The 20,229-nt window shown below is 37.2% G+C and overlaps 1 protein-coding gene across 1 annotated transcript in view; it reads left to right on the top strand.

Annotated features, from left to right (window-relative positions):
* Positions 1-18,257: 18,257 nt before the first annotated feature.
* The window catches only part of LOC140159487 (uncharacterized), a 52,322-nt gene continuing 50,350 nt past the window's right edge, over positions 18,258-20,229 (top strand). Inside the window, exon 1 of the mRNA XM_072182976.1 lies at positions 18,258-18,545. Coding sequence (XP_072039077.1) covers positions 18,441-18,545 — 105 coding nt within the window. The 5' untranslated portion in view covers positions 18,258-18,440. The remainder of the gene's footprint in view (positions 18,546-20,229) is intronic.

Below are 20,229 nucleotides of genomic sequence, written 5' to 3'. Positions count from 1 at the left end.
TGTTAGAAACTTAAAATTTGTAGCAAGGAGATTCTGGCCCCTGCCCCCTTCAACTTAATAATAATAAATGACAAAAGGCTAAAAAGATGTGTCACACCTAGGAGGATAAAAAGACCTATAGTAAACCATTGACGTCAGTCAAAATCAATTGGCCAATCACAATCACAATCCACTATATCCCAGCTATTCAATTCAACTTTATTTGAATTGAATTGAATTGAATGAACTGAATTGAATTGAATAGCAACTTTAAGGATCTAGTTGACCGGGCTAGTTGATTGTGATTGGCAAGACAGTATGTGTGCAACAACATTAAGTATGGGATGGTTCAATTTACACTGTTGTTCAGATAAACGCTAGGGCAAATGTCGTATTTTTCCTGGCACAGTCAGACTCAAATAACTGCAAATTGATCACATCAATTTGCATGTTGTAGTATGTTGTTTGGTTGAACAAATTTGTGACCATTAAGTTATTCTGGCAAAGTCAATGGCCGACTTGAATTGCTTTTGAAGGTAAGCGAACTCAAGAGTCAAAAGGTTTGCTCACTGAAACGCTGGTTAGTTAAGACATAAAGGTTGACTTCCCAAGCAAACTCTGTTACTTCGAGAATCAGAACTGGGCCTCAATTTTTAGAAAAATACTTGTAACATCTTTTAGCACCCAAATCCTATATTGGCAATGGTTTAAAACACTTTGGCCAAAAGGCCATTTATCATATTTATTGTAAACATACGTGTTTTGTCAGTATTTATTTCCAACATATTTCCACGAACATTTGTTTAGCAAGCGGATATTGGTGTATGATAGTTCTTCGAAACATAGTAGCCTAATATAAATGGGAAAGTAGTGAAGATAGTTGGCACGTCAAACCAAAACACGTTGAATATGATATATAGTGACCCGAATAAACATTAAACCAAACAAGAATGGGGTTTATATCCTATTTAAAAAGCTTCTCAAACCACGGTGGTACCGAAGTATCGCATATTAGATATTAAGTTGTTTCGTGGAATGCAGCTTCAAATGTTTATGTTTAGTATCCAGGGTTTGTATGGTGTTGTGATCGTGGCACCAGAGTCAGAGTGATAGTTATTTCCTGACTACATGTACGATATTTACTTGTTGAAAAATATTATTTAATAACATTTCCCGCCAAAGAAGTGGTGTAATAAGAGGATTAACTACCATAGCGATAGCTGAATTAAATATTTGAATATATCGCCCTGCACTACAATCAGGTTACATTCACCACCTGTGTGTGTCTGCAATCATAGATTGAATACACTAACGATCTTTTCAAGAATACTGATCTTACAGGTGCGAGTGATCAGCATGATTCGAATATTCTTTAGAATTACGATCCAGGTTTTTATCCCTGTTCCACTCCTCCCTTAATAAATAAAATAAATTCTCCCAGCCACATTTTCCTAATATGAAATTTTTAAAAAAAGAAAAGAAATTTAGTTCGGCAGAGGTGGCGCTCGAACCCACACTTACGCCGCTATCATGGATACAGTATCGACATATCTCCAGCGCCTTAGACCGCTCGCCTACCTGACATGTTGATGTCATCTTGAAAATTTGAACAAATTATAATCGCAACTAAATTACTTCAAAATACCACGTGACAAGCAAACACAAAAACGTACCATATCTTGGAATTTTATCTGCTTAAAAATAATTTATAGAGCTACCATTATTAATATTGTTGAATTCTAAAGCGCATACAGACAATACGAGGGGCCTATGATGCATACACAATACATAATCGATTTTGATTTCGTGCACACGTGCTCTGTGTTCAGGACATCGCGTTGGTTTGCAAAATAGGGAGCCTAGTAACCTACCATTTGTCTTGTAAGACGGTTTGGATTTTTGCAATTTATAGTAAAAGTCCACATAGGTCCCAAAGTTTTTCAGGTATTAAAAGATTAGACTCCCATGAAGACGAAAAAATAATCTTAAATGGGGACTTATGTAAATTTTACATACATTTTGACCATCAATTCAATGTTATTTTTTAGTAAATTCAGATAATATTTTGGCGTATATAAAATTGAAATAAAATTCTCTGCCTCATAAACCACATAAACTGTAGCACGATTGGGTATCACGAATCGTTATATATGATGTACAGTTAATATTCAAATATTCGTTTATAAATATGATGCTTCAGTTTTTACACAAAAAATATTTCATTGAAAACCCTCCCACTCGGCTATTTTAAAAAGGTAATCAGGCTTCCTTAGCATGTGCAATAAACATGATTAGCATTAAAATTTTCCTTATTTTAGCAGCCTTTTAGAAACACTTGCTGATCACGGCCACTGCTGTAACCCTGTTCTTTGACATCTATGATTCAATGCATAGGTACCACGTGAACGTTGTAGTGCAGGGCAATATGTTCAACAATATTCACTTTGCTATGGTAGTTGATCCTCTTATTGGGCCAATTTACGTCGAATACGCCAATTTTGCCTACCATATTTTCCAAATATTGCTTTCCTTGTGATGGTTATCGGCGAGGAAGTTGTCTCGCTGGGATGGGATGCTGACCACATTGCGTTATTGCGAAACTATTGCGAAACTAATTGTTGCATATGAGAACATTTTGTTACTATAAAAGGACTGACCATGCTTGCTGACCACAAAATAACATTTAAATATTCATTCAGTATCACCTGTTAGCCGGGCTGTTAGCTCCTGTTTCTGTTCACAGGCGACATAGTAGAACTAGTCCAGTTCGCAAACCGCGACTCCTCTCGAATAGCGCAATTGGCCTTTCGCAATCCGCGACAACCCTTAATACCGCGAAGCGAGCAGCGAAATAATCGATGCCCTTCTTTTGCCTGCTCTATTTGGGCTATCAAGAATATCAACGAGTACTGATTTAGTGTTAGCAAAATTGGCTTAATTAAAATGTTGCAAAGAATATTAAAACATATAAAATCATTCAAGAGGCAATCATCAAAGTTCGCATATAAAAATGTATGCGACATGATAAATTGTAAACAAAAAATATTAACCTTTGAATTGATGGTGTTTTAAGATGAGAGGGGTAGGGAGGACCCGGGGAGAGGACACACAAAAATCAGTCAGGAAATGATTAAAACGAACTGCGTGTCCAACTAAACAAACCAAGTGTCTGGTGTCGCACACCGACATCGCCTGGCTAATAATTACTTGTCAGCAGAGATACTAAAATAAATACCCGGGATCGATACACGTGAATTTGCTATGCACGAGTTTGATATGAGAAGAAAATCTTTGGATACCGGGTTAGAAAATGATGAATATCTCCCCTAAATGATTTCGTATACTTGCACTTGAATATATATTTTGAACAGATATGATAGTCGTTAGCTTGCGTCTTGCGAGAGTAGCTTGCGTCTTGAGCCAATCGTGTAGATTATCTAAAAGCATATGACCTATGGAGTACCATGATCGACTGATACACAGCGAGGTCAGTCACCGAGCTAATCGGGGCTATAATTGTCAGTAGCCTTAGTCAGATGTCCTTCGGCCTATTATGCGACTCAAAACTATTAAACAGGTCGATACAAAATGGCCATGCGTGGCGGTGGATTCAACCTACCATGGCGATTTCTACCATGAAGATATCGGGGCGATGACACTCTATGTCGGGCCAATAAAGGAGAACTCCATCACCGCACCAAAAGAAACATGGTTAAAAACATGTTTGTTTAAAAGCTGAAAATCTAAGCATCGTGTCTCTATAAACAACAGGAAAAGAACTGCACAACCCTTTTTAATTATCACTAATATTGTTCATAATCATTAACTACCAACCGGCCTTATTTAGAGTTATCCGTGAAAAAAAAGAAAGAATAAGAATAAGACCATCAGGATATGTCTATGTCATTTGCGGTATTGAATTGTCGGGGATACATACCATTTTAGGCAATATAAACATGACCTAGATAACGCCTAATCCATCGGGCGTTACAGAATTACCTATACGACTACTCCTGCTCACTATCTCAGATCTTCTGACACATTGCTTTCGCCTCTGCTGCACCTCAACTTTGGCACTCTTTAACTTGGGATCTATGTCACTCCATGTCCATTCCGTAACTCATGGCGCTTTACAAATGCTATTATGTCCCCGTGAATACATTAGCCCATGTTCACATAGAAAATTAGATAAGGGTCGATAATCATATTCTCACACGTATTTGCATAGAACATCATGCAGTTATTGTTAACTACATGTATGCACACAACACAGGGACACTCACAATAGGCAATTGACCCGTACTGGTAGCGCTGTGTTGTAGATATAGGAGATGAACTAGTTAGCGTCATATATCAAAAAGTATAAAAGCTCTGATTTTAGTACTTGCTCTATGTTTCAATTACTTATTCTTTTCAAAATATCTGAATTTTTAATCCGGTACAAGCTTTAATAACGGGGGAGCATGCATTTGTATGAGAAAGGAAATCTACCATCTTATCCAAACTCCCGTGTTAATCCAATGTACATTTTGCTTCACCGGGCCGCCCTGACTTGGTCGCGTTTAGAAGAGGAGTGCCACCAAACCGTAATAGGTCCAAATTTAGTACTTTCTGTCAATCAAGTATGGTTTATTTTCTACATGTCAATCTTTAAATTATTAGCATGGTAGTTCGTATAATAACGGTGGAGCGCCTTGATCAGTAAATGATAGCAAACCCGTGAAAAATCCCCAAAACTCAGTCAGTGGAGCTCCACCCGTACATGTCAATAGCGTCATTATCGATTGGATTAGTCGACCGTAGCGAACAATTCGATCGCTCATTGGATTAATATTATCACGTGGTAAGAAATGTGCATTGGACAATCGATTACTATGATGGTTTAGTACTACATATTTCGGTTTAATCTTCACTAAGCGGGTTTATGGCTGAATTTGCCGTGGACAAAACTGCACTATGAGACCAAGTGACAAACTCTAATAAGCTGTGACATCATCACCCAATTTACATCTCGCCGTCCACAGCCAATGCAATTGGACATGACATATCGTCAGCCTGCTACGCTAATTGCCTAAGTCATTTTTTTGTAATTTTGAGAACAAAGAACAAAATTTGGTTCAAGCATGCATCAGTTACGTAATCACCCTAATTATTTCGGATTATTCCCTTTCATTTGTATCATTATCATTTGTTCTCGTGAAAAGATTGGTGAATAAATATGTTTAAATCCATGCTTGAACCACTTTTTGTACTTTGTTCTTTAATTACAAAATTGTCTTAAGCAAAAAGCGTAGCAGCTGACGATATAATTTATACACAATGCGACAGAATACGATGTATTATGCAAACAACCAATTTCCTTGCTCCACGGTGCATCGGGTGCAACTCTTTATTATACTAAATAGCCTTCCCAATTGTACGTGGTGAAGGCCACACTCTACATACCTCGGTAAAAAGAAGATAGCTGAAAATGTATGTAATGAGCACCATTGGCATGTTTACCTAACAGCTTCTGATATAGCCAAACTTTATGAATATTGCAAGGTACATGAAGTGAAAATATACGGATGGTGTCCAGATTTGGCTCGAATACATCTTAACTGGTCGATAATATCGAGTGAGTTTGATACTTTTTATGAATGAACTGTAGTATGAATGGTAGCAATGGCATTATCGGGCCTTGATTCACTACAAAACAGTCAAAATGCTTGGTTTCAATTACATCGGTACGTGAGTCGGCATGAAATATAAAGAAAACATATTCAAATCAATATTAATTGCGATATTTCGGCCTAAATACATTTGTTTAGCAAGACTCGGCTTTCGAAAGGAGTGGATACGTGCAGTTGGCCTATACACTTGAGTGTGTGATTATTACGTAGTCAATTCACCACACACGGGTGAATGGGAGATGTCCTCCAAATTTTTCTATTGTACTCTCCTTGTGGGTCACCTATTAGAATAAAATACGAAGCCAACGTTAGCCCTTTGTGCAATCCCAGAATTCCGAGGTCAAAGTTTATACAGGGGTCAATTTGCAAAGTTCAAATTTTATTAAAACTTATTCCAAAATAGTACTGAGGTCAGAAAGGATTCAGAAAATGTATAGTTTGATCTAGCTACGGTTTATCGTGACGGAGTTATGAGCGAAAAGGTCGAACATCAACATTTGGCCTGTATATGTTTCAAAACAGAAAATATTTCGCCTTATAATCAAGAAAAAGAATAGTTTTCACTATCTACGACAGTTGGTTATATTGAAATTACAGCAAAATAGGTCACAACCAATAAGTCTGATTGGGTATTAGGGCGGGTCATAAATAGGGAAGGTTTTTATTTCAAATCAGCCATGGCCAAAAGGTGTTCCACTTGACCCCACTTGAACAAATATGCACTTTAAAAAATAATTGAAGTGGGTCTTCAGACCCCACCACCACCCTTATTCCGCTATATACTGAAATATGCACATTTTGTCAATATTCAAAGAACAGATACATAATGAGAGGACATGTTGCTTCAAAACGTACATTTTATCCACCCAGAACCACTTTTCAAACACAAATTAATCATCTACTATAGACAATAGTCTATATACAATACTTTTCTCTGAATTTCATAACACTTTGTATGCTAAGATGTCCAATATTCACCATTATTATGTTTTGATGGATCCAAGTTGTGATAATATTGGATCCAAAACATAATAATGATAAAATTGGATGCTTTACGCTCAATATTTATTGGTCTCGCTATGAGTTGTAAAATATTGAACTCGACTACGTCTCGTCCAATATTTTAAAACTCATAGCTCGACCAATAAATATGAGCTCAACCGATCCAATTTTATATCAATATCGCATAAATAATGCACATACAAAACTGGGTAACTTCTAATAACATAGCCATGACAAAATTAGGTTGATGTATTATTACCGGACTAGCTTAAAAAGGAATTAAATGAATCTGTAGCTGTTTATATGTGACCCATCATGACAAAACCCGTCATACGTCGCCACTTTTGAAGATAGATCCCAATAAACATTACATTTTATATTTTCATGGACACAAAAATTAGCAAATATGACAAACATGACAAATGATATTCCACTCATATTAGCGGTTTACTGTTTACCTTCAGGAAATCAAAAGTCTTTTCAACCATTTTTGTGTATATATACTGGACCTTAAAATCATCCTTGTATACTTACCTTTTAACACGTTTAATGTCACTGGTGATGCAAATTATTGTCAACTGACACTACACTTGAAAGTCTTTCTTTGATTCAAATACTGGCATTAAGGCACGTGATCGGCAGATTTGACGAATGTAACCATCCCTTGCCTTCTGCCCCGGTCCCCGCACTCCGCGCATCTGCGGGTATTCATGCTTGTCGGTGAACTTTAAAAACACCCCCTTTTGCATCTCATTTCGCGAAGTTTTTAGGGGAAAACACCCCTTTTTTTACCGATTTCGCGAATTATTTACCCTTCGACAATACCCCTATTTTCGCTAAAACGCGAACGATATTTCTAATATACCCTTTTCTGGCAGAAACGCGCAGGCTGCTCGATGAAAATACCCTTTTTTTCAATTTCGCGAACATGTGGTTTGAAAAAACACCCTTTTTTGTGTGTTTCGCGAATCGCGTTTCTTCAGCTGAAAACACCCCTTATTTCGCGAAATTTTCGACGAGCATGAATACCCGCGGATGCGCGGAGTGCGGGGACCGGGCCTTCTGCCCATATATATGTGAACTACATAGGGCATATAATTTGACAACAATATTTGCCAATCTTGTCAGTCCAACAATCTTGTCAGTCTCTGGAGTGCTCTACCAAGGAACATTTGCTGGTTGGCGAGCAGGTGCAACCCACTACCTACAGATGTTCCTTGGTAGACCCCTCAATGGCAAATTTGTCTTTTGCATGGTAATGAGTTGCCATTCAGAGCTTTGTTTACTCACTATGATGGGCCTACCACAGGCCCAACCTCATTTGGTGGAAAATCGGTAGTCAACTTAAAGAGCACCTATCTCAAGAGACATTGTTGATTTCAAACCAATCCGCAATCAAGACTTCCCCATTCCCCAAGTTGGGATCAAAAACTCTTGTACAAATTTTGTATGGCAGTGATCTCAGGTAACTGGCCAGAAGATCTACTCAATGAACCAGGTGGTCTAAATCATTCATGTTGGCTAACAACTGCAGAACGAATTCTATGCTTGTATATCAGAACACCTGAGCCTTCTGTTGGACTGACAAGATTGGCAAATATTGTTGTCAAATTCTACGCCCCTATGTGGTTCACAATCAAAAGCAATCCTTCTATCACAGATGCACCTAGAAACTTCTTCTAGATGATAAAACTTTTGCGACACTTGACAACCACTGAGAAGAACATAGCCAAGAGGGCAATGCAAAGAAATGCCTTTTCTGCTCACCCAGAAAACCTCCTCCTTGCAATGGCAGCTGACAGCACTCAAATCATTCGTGAAGAGGCTGTTAGATGGATACTTTCTGCACGGAAACACACGGTCAATGTTGCAGAGCATTTTGACGGCACAGGTGAAGATGTACAAGACGAGCTTGCCAATGTAGAAGTAGAGGGATATAGTGATGATGAAGCAGAAGGAGACACGTTTCCTGATGAAGACTACCCAACAGATGAGACTGTACGCTTTTTCAAAGTCCCTCAGATCAAGTTTGGAGCATCGGCTTACAGCAAAATGATAGATTGGCGCAAAGAGCCTGTCACTGAGCCACCTCTGACAAAGCACGTAACTGATGAGCAGGTTAAAGATATAGTAAATGTCCCACTAAATGTACCCAAATATCCATGCCACACACAATCAGTAGAAAGAGCGATAAAGTTGATGTCTGAAGCCAGTGAGAAGGTATATGGGCAGAAGGCAAGGGATGGTTACATTCGTCAAATCTGCCGATCACGTGTCTTAACCCAAACCGCCTAAGGGCGTTTTGGCGACAGGAAGGAAAGAAGGAAGGAATAAAGAGAAAACAAAGAAAGAAGTTGTTTGCTCTGGGTGGGATTCGAACCCGCGACCCCTCGCATGCCAAGCGCTGGGTCGGCGACACTTTGCCACGGGTGTTGGGCTTCGCTGGCCAGCGAAACCGTGCTTATATATCACTTAGGGCGATTGCGTCCACCACGTGGGATGCACGCACGAACAGCGCATATATCAAGTAGTATTTTGAAGTACCCGTCCTGTTAGGGTTAATGCCAGTATTTGAATCAAAGAAAGACTTTCAAGTGTAGTGTTAGGTGACAATAATTTGCATCACAAGTGACATTAAACGTGTTGAAAGGTAAATATACCAGGATTATTTATAAGGCTAATATGAGTGGAATATCATTTGTCATATTTGCTAAATTTTTTGTCCATGAAAATATAAAATGTTCCCGTCAAAATTCCTTATTTTCAATGTAATGTTTATTGGAACGTATCTTCAACAGTGGCGACGTATGACGGGTTTCGTCATGCTGGGTCACATATAAACAGCTACAGATTCATTTAATTCCTTTTAAGCAAGTCCGGTAATAATACATCAATCTAATTTTGTCATGGCTATGTTATTAGAAGTTACCGAGTTTTGTATGTGTATTATTTATGCGATATTTGTGAATATTGGACATGTTAGCATACAAAGTGTTACGAAATTCAGAGAAAAGTATTGTATATAGACTATTTTCTATAGTAGATGATTAATTTGTGTTTGAAAAGTGCTTCTAGGTGGATAAAATGTACGTTTTGAAGCAACATGTCCTCTCATTATGTATCTGTTCTTTGAATATTTGACCAAATGTGCATATTTCAGTATATAGGGGAATAAGGGTGGTGCTGGGGTCTGAAGACCCACTTCAATTATTTTTTAAAGTGCATATTTGTTCAAGTGGGGTCAAGTGGAACACCTTTTGACCATGGCCGATTTGAAATAAAAACCTTCCCTATTTATGACCCGCCCTATTGGGTATTGACTGACTTATTACTTAGGTAACATGGCTTTTCAGGTATTGCAAAATAAATTACTGGTTAAAATGGTTATAACAACTTAACAAGTAGACCATTTTAAGACCACTTTTTCAAAGTCGGGGAAATTTTTCTATTTTGACACATGTGGAGCCCAAATGCAGACCTTCGACCCTTTTGCTCATATCTCCGGAACGATAAGTCGTAGATAGTTCAAACAATATATTTTCTTAATACTTATGACATTATGAATATTTTGAAATTGATTTATGCCAGTTATGTTGCTTGTATCACCCTGTCATGGGCTTAATTGATTCGCTAATCTGCAGTACTAATCAGAACGGTAAACTGCATATCCTTCAATACACGCTTTTTCAATGGGAAATGAACTTTGCTGCTTGGATGATGTCACGAGAGGTTAGCATTTATTCCGTATTGAAAAGCGTGTACTGACGGATATGCAGTCGACCGGCCTCTAATATATAAGAAAATCACGAAATATGAAACAGTGCGCCTGAATGGATCTGGTATATTGAAAAGGGCAACATCTACTCTCTGGTCAGGGGATACTAGTAAACCTGCTTTTCATGATCTAGATCAATATATTATTGAAAATTAACACCTTGATGTTTTGCAAAAGTTCATTCTACAAATCGTATACTTTGCAAACTTGCTTAATTTATTGTTGTTAATGAGTTATGTACGTTTTACAAAAGTGTTGTTGTTTCAGCCCTCTTTACAACGTAACTCAAGAACCGCAGCACCTATAAAAGTATATATGTGATATTTTAATTCTTCTACACGCTCGCTATGAATTGAGCAATGCAGTTTTTGCCAAAGCTCACTACCATTCGTAAGATGCTGTGAACTACCAAATCACAACAGTTTAAAATAATTAATAACCTTAATGTCGAAACACATAATTATTAAATCTTTCATTAAAGGTAGTATTCTATTTTGGGACACCCGGTTTAATTAACCAAAGTCATAGATAACATCAAATATCCGGACAATAGAATAACATTCTATCCGGTAACCGGACATAATGAGATTTTGCTCACACGATCTACTCATATGCAATGTCATTGTCATCGTGGTACTTTGGAGTCATATCTGAATTGCTCAAGGTTTATCTGATGGACAATGTGAATCAGCCATTATTTGCAAATGTATGGTTCAGTTTTCAGAGCATCATCTCAGCTGATTATTGGTCATTTCTGTAGTATCATATCAATTTGCAAGCGCTCTTTAGCAAAGTCATAGTTCAATGAATTTACAACCGTATGACAAAACAGGCGAAATCAGTAACTTTTTGCAAAAGATTTGCAATTTAAAGAGAATTGGCCATTGCTCATTCTAATGAAGCTGGTATATGGCCAATATAAGTGTGCTCTTTCATTTAATGACATAAAATTTGAAAAATATTGTAAGGAACACTTTGAGGTTGTGACTTTTAAAACCTACATTTAGGTCAAAAATGTGCTTGGATAGGGAGTTTTTTACAGATTTACCACATTCGCCTTGCTATAACATTGAATTGCGTTATCTGTTAACCTCATGTAAAAAGTGTTTTAGGGGGGAAGTGTTAGCTTTCATTCGATACCAAAAAAATTCTGATTGGATGAAGGGAACACTTGAGGTTTTGGCAAAAAGCAATCACAGAAGTATATTTTCCACTAGATCTCACACAGCCTCTCTTATGATGCTATGCACTCAACCGTGTAGTATAACTAGACTCGCTAGTTGAAGACTAGAATAATCAGACTTGTAGTGACTCGACTCGAAATGACTCGACTCGACTCGACTCGACTCGAGTTTTGGTGACTCGATGACTCGACTCGAGGCAAGGTGACTCGACGACTCGACTCGACTCGAGTGTTGATGAATCGATGACTCGACTCGACTCGAAATTTAATGACTCGACTCGATGACTCGAGGCTTGTGACTCGAGTCACTGTAGCTGAATCGACTTTTTAAAAATGACTCGAAAATATAAATTATACCTTAATTTTTCTAATAATACCTGCATGTTTTCTTCCACACATCTCAGTGTATTGTGATTCTTATATTTTACAAAGTGGGCTTAATATCTCTCAGCATTTTTATAATAACTTAAAATATAAATTATATGTATGTGTGTACAATGTACATGTATGATTGCCTGTCGATCTGGCTAAAGGATCCACCATATTTTGTCTTCGGACTCATGGACTGGGACCCGTACCCGTACCCGTACTCATGGCCTGGGACCCGGACCCATACTCATGGCATGGGACCCGGACCCATACTCATGGCATGGGACCCGGACCCGTATTCATGGTCCGGGACACGTACCCATACCCATGGGTACCATACAGTATAGGGCTACACAAATGCAAGAAATCCCACTGTGAGTCCTCTGATCATAATCAAAACAAATAGGTTACATCATGGATGGGGTTGGGTTGGGAGTAACGCATGGATCCAGATAGCAAGCTATAGCAAGTGCCCTTAATTTTAATTTAGCCTGGTCCTGGGCCCTGAAAAAGGTAAATCCAGCCCTGGCTACACAAAATGTACATGAATGCTACACACATGTCATTGTAACAGCCTGTGCACACACCCCTACATGTATGCTACATGTCTCATTCACACTATGACTGATCAATACAGAAAAAAAATCCAGCAAACTGGGAAAACATGTCGAGATACTTTCTTTTCTGTGGTGAATTTCAAGTTATCATGTTAAAATATCATTATTATAGCTTTTATAAATCATTTTGATTATTCCCCATCCAAATACACTCCTCTACATGCTGCACACATGAAGAACTTACATTGCAATGTGACTGACTGGTGTGAGCATTTCCACCAACCACATGTACTTCTTGTGCCCAGGCTTGGGCTTGTGCATCTGAGTCAAATGAATAGAGAGGTTCTTACCATATACAGACATTTGGGATGTATATGAATTTTAAAATATTAATAAAACATGGATATAATTATCCAGATGTGCATAATAAGACTCAAAAGCTACATCATTGCTAAATATATGTTGAAATTAGTATTGCACAGTCTGGCTGTCCATACTGTACATAGACATGGTTTTTTCACTTGCATCCCAAAATATGCCACCTTTAGGCTAGATTCACTATGACCACCAATATTTGATCTCTTTTGTACTTGATTAATTAATTTCTTTATACCCATACCCATAATAGGACACATACAAGTACTTCAAGTCCCAATTTCCATACCACTACTGGACCAGTACCCGTACTCGAGTCCCAATTTCCGTACCCATACTCGTACCCGTAAACATGGCTCCGTACCCGTACTCGCACCCTATTTTGGAATGAACCCGTACTGAATACTCATGGCTAGGGATTCGTACCCGTACCCTTACCCATGACCTGAAATCCGTACCCATGGCCTGGGACCCGTACCCGTACCCGTACAAGTACTCGTGGTCCGGGACACGCACCCGTACCCATACTCATGGCGGGTCCTAATGGCAATACTACAAGTCTGACTGATTACTGATTTCCACAATGCACTGGATGGAGCACATAAATTAATATTATGTACTCTCACTGGGATTTTAATTTCAAAAAAGTACAAATTCATGCAAATTGGGCTATCAAGTTGACAGCTGGTATCATGAGCATATAAAACGTGAAGTGACTCGAAATGACTCGACAAAATATATCCGACTCGACTCGACTCGACTCGACAGAATGGCCTGACTCGACTCGACTCGACTCGACTGACAACTTCAAATGACTCGACTCGACTCGGACTCGAAGGCTTCATGACTCGACTCGACTCGAGACTCGAGGGCTCGATGACTCGACTCGACTCGGACTCGACTTTCAGTGACTCGACTACAAGTCTGAGAATAATATCTGTGTACTCGGGTCTCGGGTGTATCGAGGTGGAAACTGTGCGTAGATGCATTTACAAGAGAATCGTTTTTGTAGTCAAACCTGTTCATATGGGGATTATCCTTTTTGGCAGTTTGAATTGTGCAAATGGATGACGCATTGGAGTGTGTCGTCCTTCGGTGGAGCAGAGAAGATGTAAAAGAAGGAGATAGATCCAGCTATCCTCAAACAAAATATGTGTGTTGCCGCTCATTCAAAAGCAATCACGCTATTTAGGTTTAACAATAAAATACAACAAAAGGGTTCGAACCCATGACGGGTGTGATACACAAGTTGCTGCTTACTGGTTTTAGGGAAAGGTCAGTGTCTGTAGGGGAGAGCGGGGAGTGTTCGCCCTATTTTTTCTGACCAGCCTAGCGATGTCAATTTTAAGGTTAGGGATGACCTGATTAGCCCATGTGAAAGCCCTATGTCTTAGCTATATACGGCCACAATCCAAGACCTATAGGCCTTACAATAGCAACAGGATAGAGCAAACAAAAACGTTTTGCAAAGTGGCGAACTTGCCCCATATTGTGGCAGGTTCGCCCATATGGTGGGGTAAGTTCACCCTAATCACAAAAAAGGTTTAAACATTGCATAACAATAACATATTCAATGCAAACATTTAGCAAGAGTATACAGGGCATTCATTCTCTTCTGGGGAGTCACTAAATTTGTTGCAGGGGTCGGGTCAGGGTAAAATGTAGGGGTCCAAAGTGAGCTTAAACGTATCATGTTTACAACTTCGGGGAGAAATGGATTAGGACATAAACTGTGGTATGAGTAATACCGATATCACATAACTTTAAAAAACATGTTTTTCAGTAGTTTTACCTTGTTTAATGGTTTAATTATCAATATTTTGCATAATACGCTGATGGGGCAGGTTCGCCCTCCAGTTTGGGGTAAGTCCGCCTGGGGAAGATATAGGGCGAACATGCCCCATCCTCAAAGGGCGAACAGAGCCCCTTGTGCACATTTTTGTATTTTCTTCAGGGTATGCAAAACACAAATCGAATAAGGAGATTATAACTGCATTAAATCTTTGACAAATCCCATATGTTCCCAATACAGATTTCCATTAAAACCATCTGTATTTATGTATCAATGATAATACAACATTATGAATGCAAGAACAAATTACGTTTTGGTGTAATTTTTTTTTTTTGGCTGCAGTTCGATGAACACGTCCCTATATGTCGCGTAGCTAATATGAGAAGTTTATAATGACCTATGTCACCTAATGTTGCCATCACCAAATTCCCTGATAGCCGTAGTGCTGAGAAACAAGGGGTGGGCGAACCTGCCCCTAGGGCGAACACTCCCCGCTCTCCCCTATACCATCAATACCATGCATACCATGCATGCAGATCCTAACATCCGGCAGTTTATTTCAAATAAAATATGACCGAAGTTCCATGGCAAATAATAATTTTGCACGCTTGGTTACGCTTTCAACCTCTACGATTTATGATACAGACTATTTTCAATTATCAAAATATCTTTATTAGGTTTGCAGGAAATGACAGGAAAATACATTAAAACAATAAAATATAGATGATCAAAAATTATCCGTTTCTAACAAAATCCTAAAACACTCTCCTAAATAATTAATATATATTCCAAAATGGGCGGATTTTTTTGGAATCTTTACAAAACTACATTTCTTTCTTATAGTATCCACGTGCGGTATCCCTGCAGAGCAACATCAGGTTCTTAACACACACGTGTGTTACGGCTGCCTTCGCAAACAGCACGAACTCGCAAACCAGTTTGCATATCGGTCTTTGACGACGGAAACGCAAACTTTATCGGGTAAGGAGAATATAAGATACAATCGTACGTATGAAGATTACACTGATTAAAGGTCGTATTAAGGGCGCGGTACACCAAATAACTATGTAAAATGATATATATTATAATAGATAGATGTTTAGCAAATAGGGTATTTCTTAAAGCAAATACTACTTTCAAATAATAGTGCTTAGAAAGTGTTACAAGTAAATATATGTGATATATTGAAGTGTTCAAATAAGTATTTAAAACCTGAACATTTTAACAGATGAATCAGGGTCCTCTCCTTTCTTTATAGCAGAAATTTTAGATGCATGATACACTTTTTGCATGAGTGAGTGATTTAGAATAGGCCTACTAAATTCTTCAAACCGAATCATGCTCACAAGAATGTGAAGAAAAACCTCCAAGAATACATCGCAAGACTATTTTTTCAAATCTTAAATAGAGTATACTTTGTTAAATGTTCGTATAATATACTATACTAATAAGGGGTAGTGGTGTTGAATTATAGGGGGCAAGCATTTTTGGGCAGGTCAAAAGGGTGGAAGGGGCAACGATAAACCCTAACACACATACGATGGACCTGCTGATGATGCAGTGAATTCTCCTAACACTGCTTACTGTGGAACTTAAAACACTGTTAAAACTAGCTGCCTAAGAAAGAGGGCAGTGTGCTATTTTGAGTGGTTATTTTGTACAGAGTTTGCGTTCCCGTCCAGTTTGCGTTTACGGCCTTCACACACGTGTCATACTTTCAAGGAATTATCTATAGAAACATTGGACATGGTTTCAATTCTGGAGTGAAAATTAATCAACCGTAGTCGACAAGGCACATCACATCAAAGGCTACTTTCAAGTAGATGTGTAACTACTTGAGAATAAAGGACTATGAATAGGTGCGACAGGATAACCTACGGGATTATCTCAAGGATATAATTCCGTTCTTCCTCCTTCTTTTTCAACTTTCCTGGGTGGAGTACACGAGAAAGTACTACCGTAAAATTTACAGTTTTCTTTTCGATGAGAAATATATAGCATAATCGTACAATTGGCCATATTTTTCAGTGTGGAGATGATGTTGACATTATTTAAACTTGAATAATTAATTACAGTTTCATTATCGTCCTAATAGGCCTGGAAAATACAGTATTTCACTGCTTTTGTTAATTACTGACTTATCCTGTCAACTTTTGGCCTGTTTTACAGTATTTTACTGTCATTTCTTCTTTTATTTTTTACGATGTACAAGATATGTTGCGTAATGCAATTGATCTTCCTATATCCATGCTGTTTGTCTTTACATTAGGAAACGAATTTGGTGAGCCACCAGCCTGGGTGGTTCACGCTCCAGTAATTTCAGATGATTGAGCTCAGTAATACATCAAAGAATGTCTTCCAATTCATGAAAACAAATAGATAATCAGCTTATCGGATTAAAAGCTTAGAGAGAAGGTCTTGCTGCTCAGCGAGTGTTTGTAATTATCAGAAGCTTTTCTCCAAATTCATTCTCTAATGACACTAGTGACGATCGTCATAAAATGTTGCAGCTATCCAGCAAACAGAAAAATGTCGGGTTATATAAAGGGTATAACGTTTAAATAACATTCAAAAACATTTCTAATGTTATTTAAGTGGTGATAAAATAATTTACAAAACTGTTTGCCAAAAATATTTTACAGTCATTTGACAAACATTTGACAAACATTTTTTGTTTGTTTATATAATATAAAACGCTTCTAAAATGTTTTCATGAACAAACAACAAAGGGCGTTATTTTTACAGTAATTTGACAAACATTTGACAAACATTTTTTGTTTGTTTATAAAACGTTTCTAAAATGTTTTCATGAACAAAGAACAAAGGGCGTTTTAAAAACATTATTTTATGATTGCTGGTAGGATTTATTACCATTAACTAAAATGTGGACTTGAATCACTAAAGGTCCTTTACTTTAAAGAGATAAAACCCATTCCGCTTGTTAATTAGGCCTAGTTGTGCCTTGACAATGAACTTTTTGTGTCATTCTCTCAATATTTCCACGACAAAAGCCGGGGACAAAAGTAGACCTATATGTGAATTATGTGTCTTCCAAATTGAGACGCAATGTTAGGCCTACATGCGTTATTTATTTACAACAGTCATAATAGACAATTTCACCTTCTTGCATTTGCCTTGCTTAAAACGTGCTTTACCACTTAATGTAAGTGAAAGACTCCCTTGTGTCGTATCATGATTGAACTTTAATGAACTCATGTTTAGATTTTTTTGGGGAAAAGTAGTGGAATGATCAATGGCATAGAGCCGATAGCGCCGATTGGAGAAATTGTTTTCTAGCCAGGGTAACAGGAATGTTCTGGGACGAAATCATAGGTTCAGTGATTCCCCTCTAAACAGTAACAGCCTATCAATCATATTAAAAAATAATAACCTCCAACTTTTCTCATGAACCATGATGCCCTTCCAATCCCGGAATTCCCCAAAACGCGACATTTTCTAGAAACATTATAACATTATGCATGCAAACATCGCCCTCATTCATAAACCGGAACTTTGAAAAAGCCATGTCCATAATTGGAAGTTTAAACTTTTATACAAAGCTAAAGATAACAAGAAGTTCACAACACCGGGTTCAGTTAGTCAAGGTTAAAATCCCCGCTCCGCTGGATATAAACTGAGACTTGAACCTCGACAGAATTAATTGAACTCATGAGACGTGAACACTTGCTTCTGTGAATTTGAACATTTATACGGGACATTTATACACGTGAACACTATGGCACAGTTTCTTATCAAAGACTTCATGCCATTCTCATACGATAGTGCAGTGAGCAAAAGAGATTTCATCGAGGAAAGAACTAAAGAGATTTGCGATAGAAAGGTAATGTTTCATTGATTCTTTCTCCTTGAATTAATCATAAGAACTCTGATATACAGTATTCAACGTCGCCTTTCGATGGTGATTACTTTTGGATGTTCACCCTTTTAAAAATATGGGGAATTTTAATCTTGGTCTTCTTCAGTGAAGTTTTGTAAACTTAAAGAAATAATGTTGAATCTTTTATATGAATGGGGATTCTTTCAACCCTGATGACTTTTTGGCATATTAGTAATGTTTACACATGTTCCAATTTACACCTGATGGAATCAGTCAAATTTGTTATGTAAAGGGTTAACATAAAGAGTATTGTGAATCTTCCATGGAACTCCATGGCCATGATAGTTTCTGTCATTTTACCTCATTATTTTTCCTTAACCAGTTACAGTAATAAGCATATCATTTTATAATATTTGGCAAAGAATAACTAATTTAAAATGTTGTATTAAAATTATTATAGCTGTTAAGTTTTTTTAAAGTTTTGTTTTTAAATTTATTTGTACGTTTTCATTAAAAAAAAATAAGCTGAGCCAATTTTGGAAAACAATCGCTAAGTTAAACTAATCGTTGTCTGTATGACTTCCGAGCTATGCAGGTGGTCCGCTCATATTAATAAAGGTTGGCAACAAAAGGTGAACTTGGCGAACTTGAGGATCATTAAAGTGATCGTTGAGTTGGTAGACTATTAATGTTCTTTAATGTTTGTGTTCACATAGTATCTTTATTTTATTACCATTGAATTTGTATACTGCATAGTTTATGTCAGTACAACTAAAAGTGAATACAGTTCAATAAATTCTTCTTTACATCGATGTTTACTTTATGTTAAAGGCCCATTCAGTGATCACAGCGAAATTGTAAACAAAATTAAATTAAATTGTCTATAAATATTGCCTCGGGTATTTTCGAAATGAAAAATTTGGCAAAAAAACAAGGAACACAGTCATGTTGATGTCCCCTGATGAGCAAATCACTGATTTTCTATAGGAAGACGTCATAGCATAAGATAACTATAAAATTATATTTAAATACTCTAAATTCCTTAAACTAAACATTTAATCTATTCGAATGTAATGAGGGATATATCCATATAGGCTAAAAATGATTAATCTAATAAATTAAAATTGAGCTTTAACTTTTTTAATCTAATAGATTGAAATTCAAATTCATTAGATTGAATATGCATTACTAGGATTAGTGCTATTTCAATCCAAGATTATAATCCATGCTAAGATTTAAAAAGTCAATCTTATGGATTTGAACTTCAATCAATAAGATTACCGGTAATTAAAATGGTAATCTAAGCTCCATTTTAATATTAGATTAAAGTTTTTCTTTAATCTTGGATTTGTCCTTCATCGCAATCTATATAGATAACTTTTTAATCTTAGGAATTTACAGAGATCTTCATATCTAGTTTTTGACAATCATTCAATCAATAAGAAAGAAATGTAGACAATCAATGATTAATGTTAATTTAAGATTTGTCAAACGTTTTGCCGTTCTAAATATTTATACTTTATGTTTTAGACCAACAATTTCGCAGTAACGAGACCTAAAAGTTTCTATAATTCCAGTGTTATATATGTCATATTGACATAACATCACGAAAGTAAATTACTTGGTAAAAGATGATTCACGTGTAAAACTATTGCAAGTTTTCTCACCATACATCATAATAATAGAC

Source organism: Amphiura filiformis, chromosome 8, assembly GCF_039555335.1.
Source record: "Amphiura filiformis chromosome 8, Afil_fr2py, whole genome shotgun sequence".
Lineage (NCBI taxonomy): Eukaryota > Metazoa > Echinodermata > Ophiuroidea > Amphilepidida > Amphiuridae > Amphiura > Amphiura filiformis.
The sequence above is the reverse complement of the archived record's forward strand: the minus strand, read 5'-3'. Positions and strand labels throughout refer to the sequence as shown.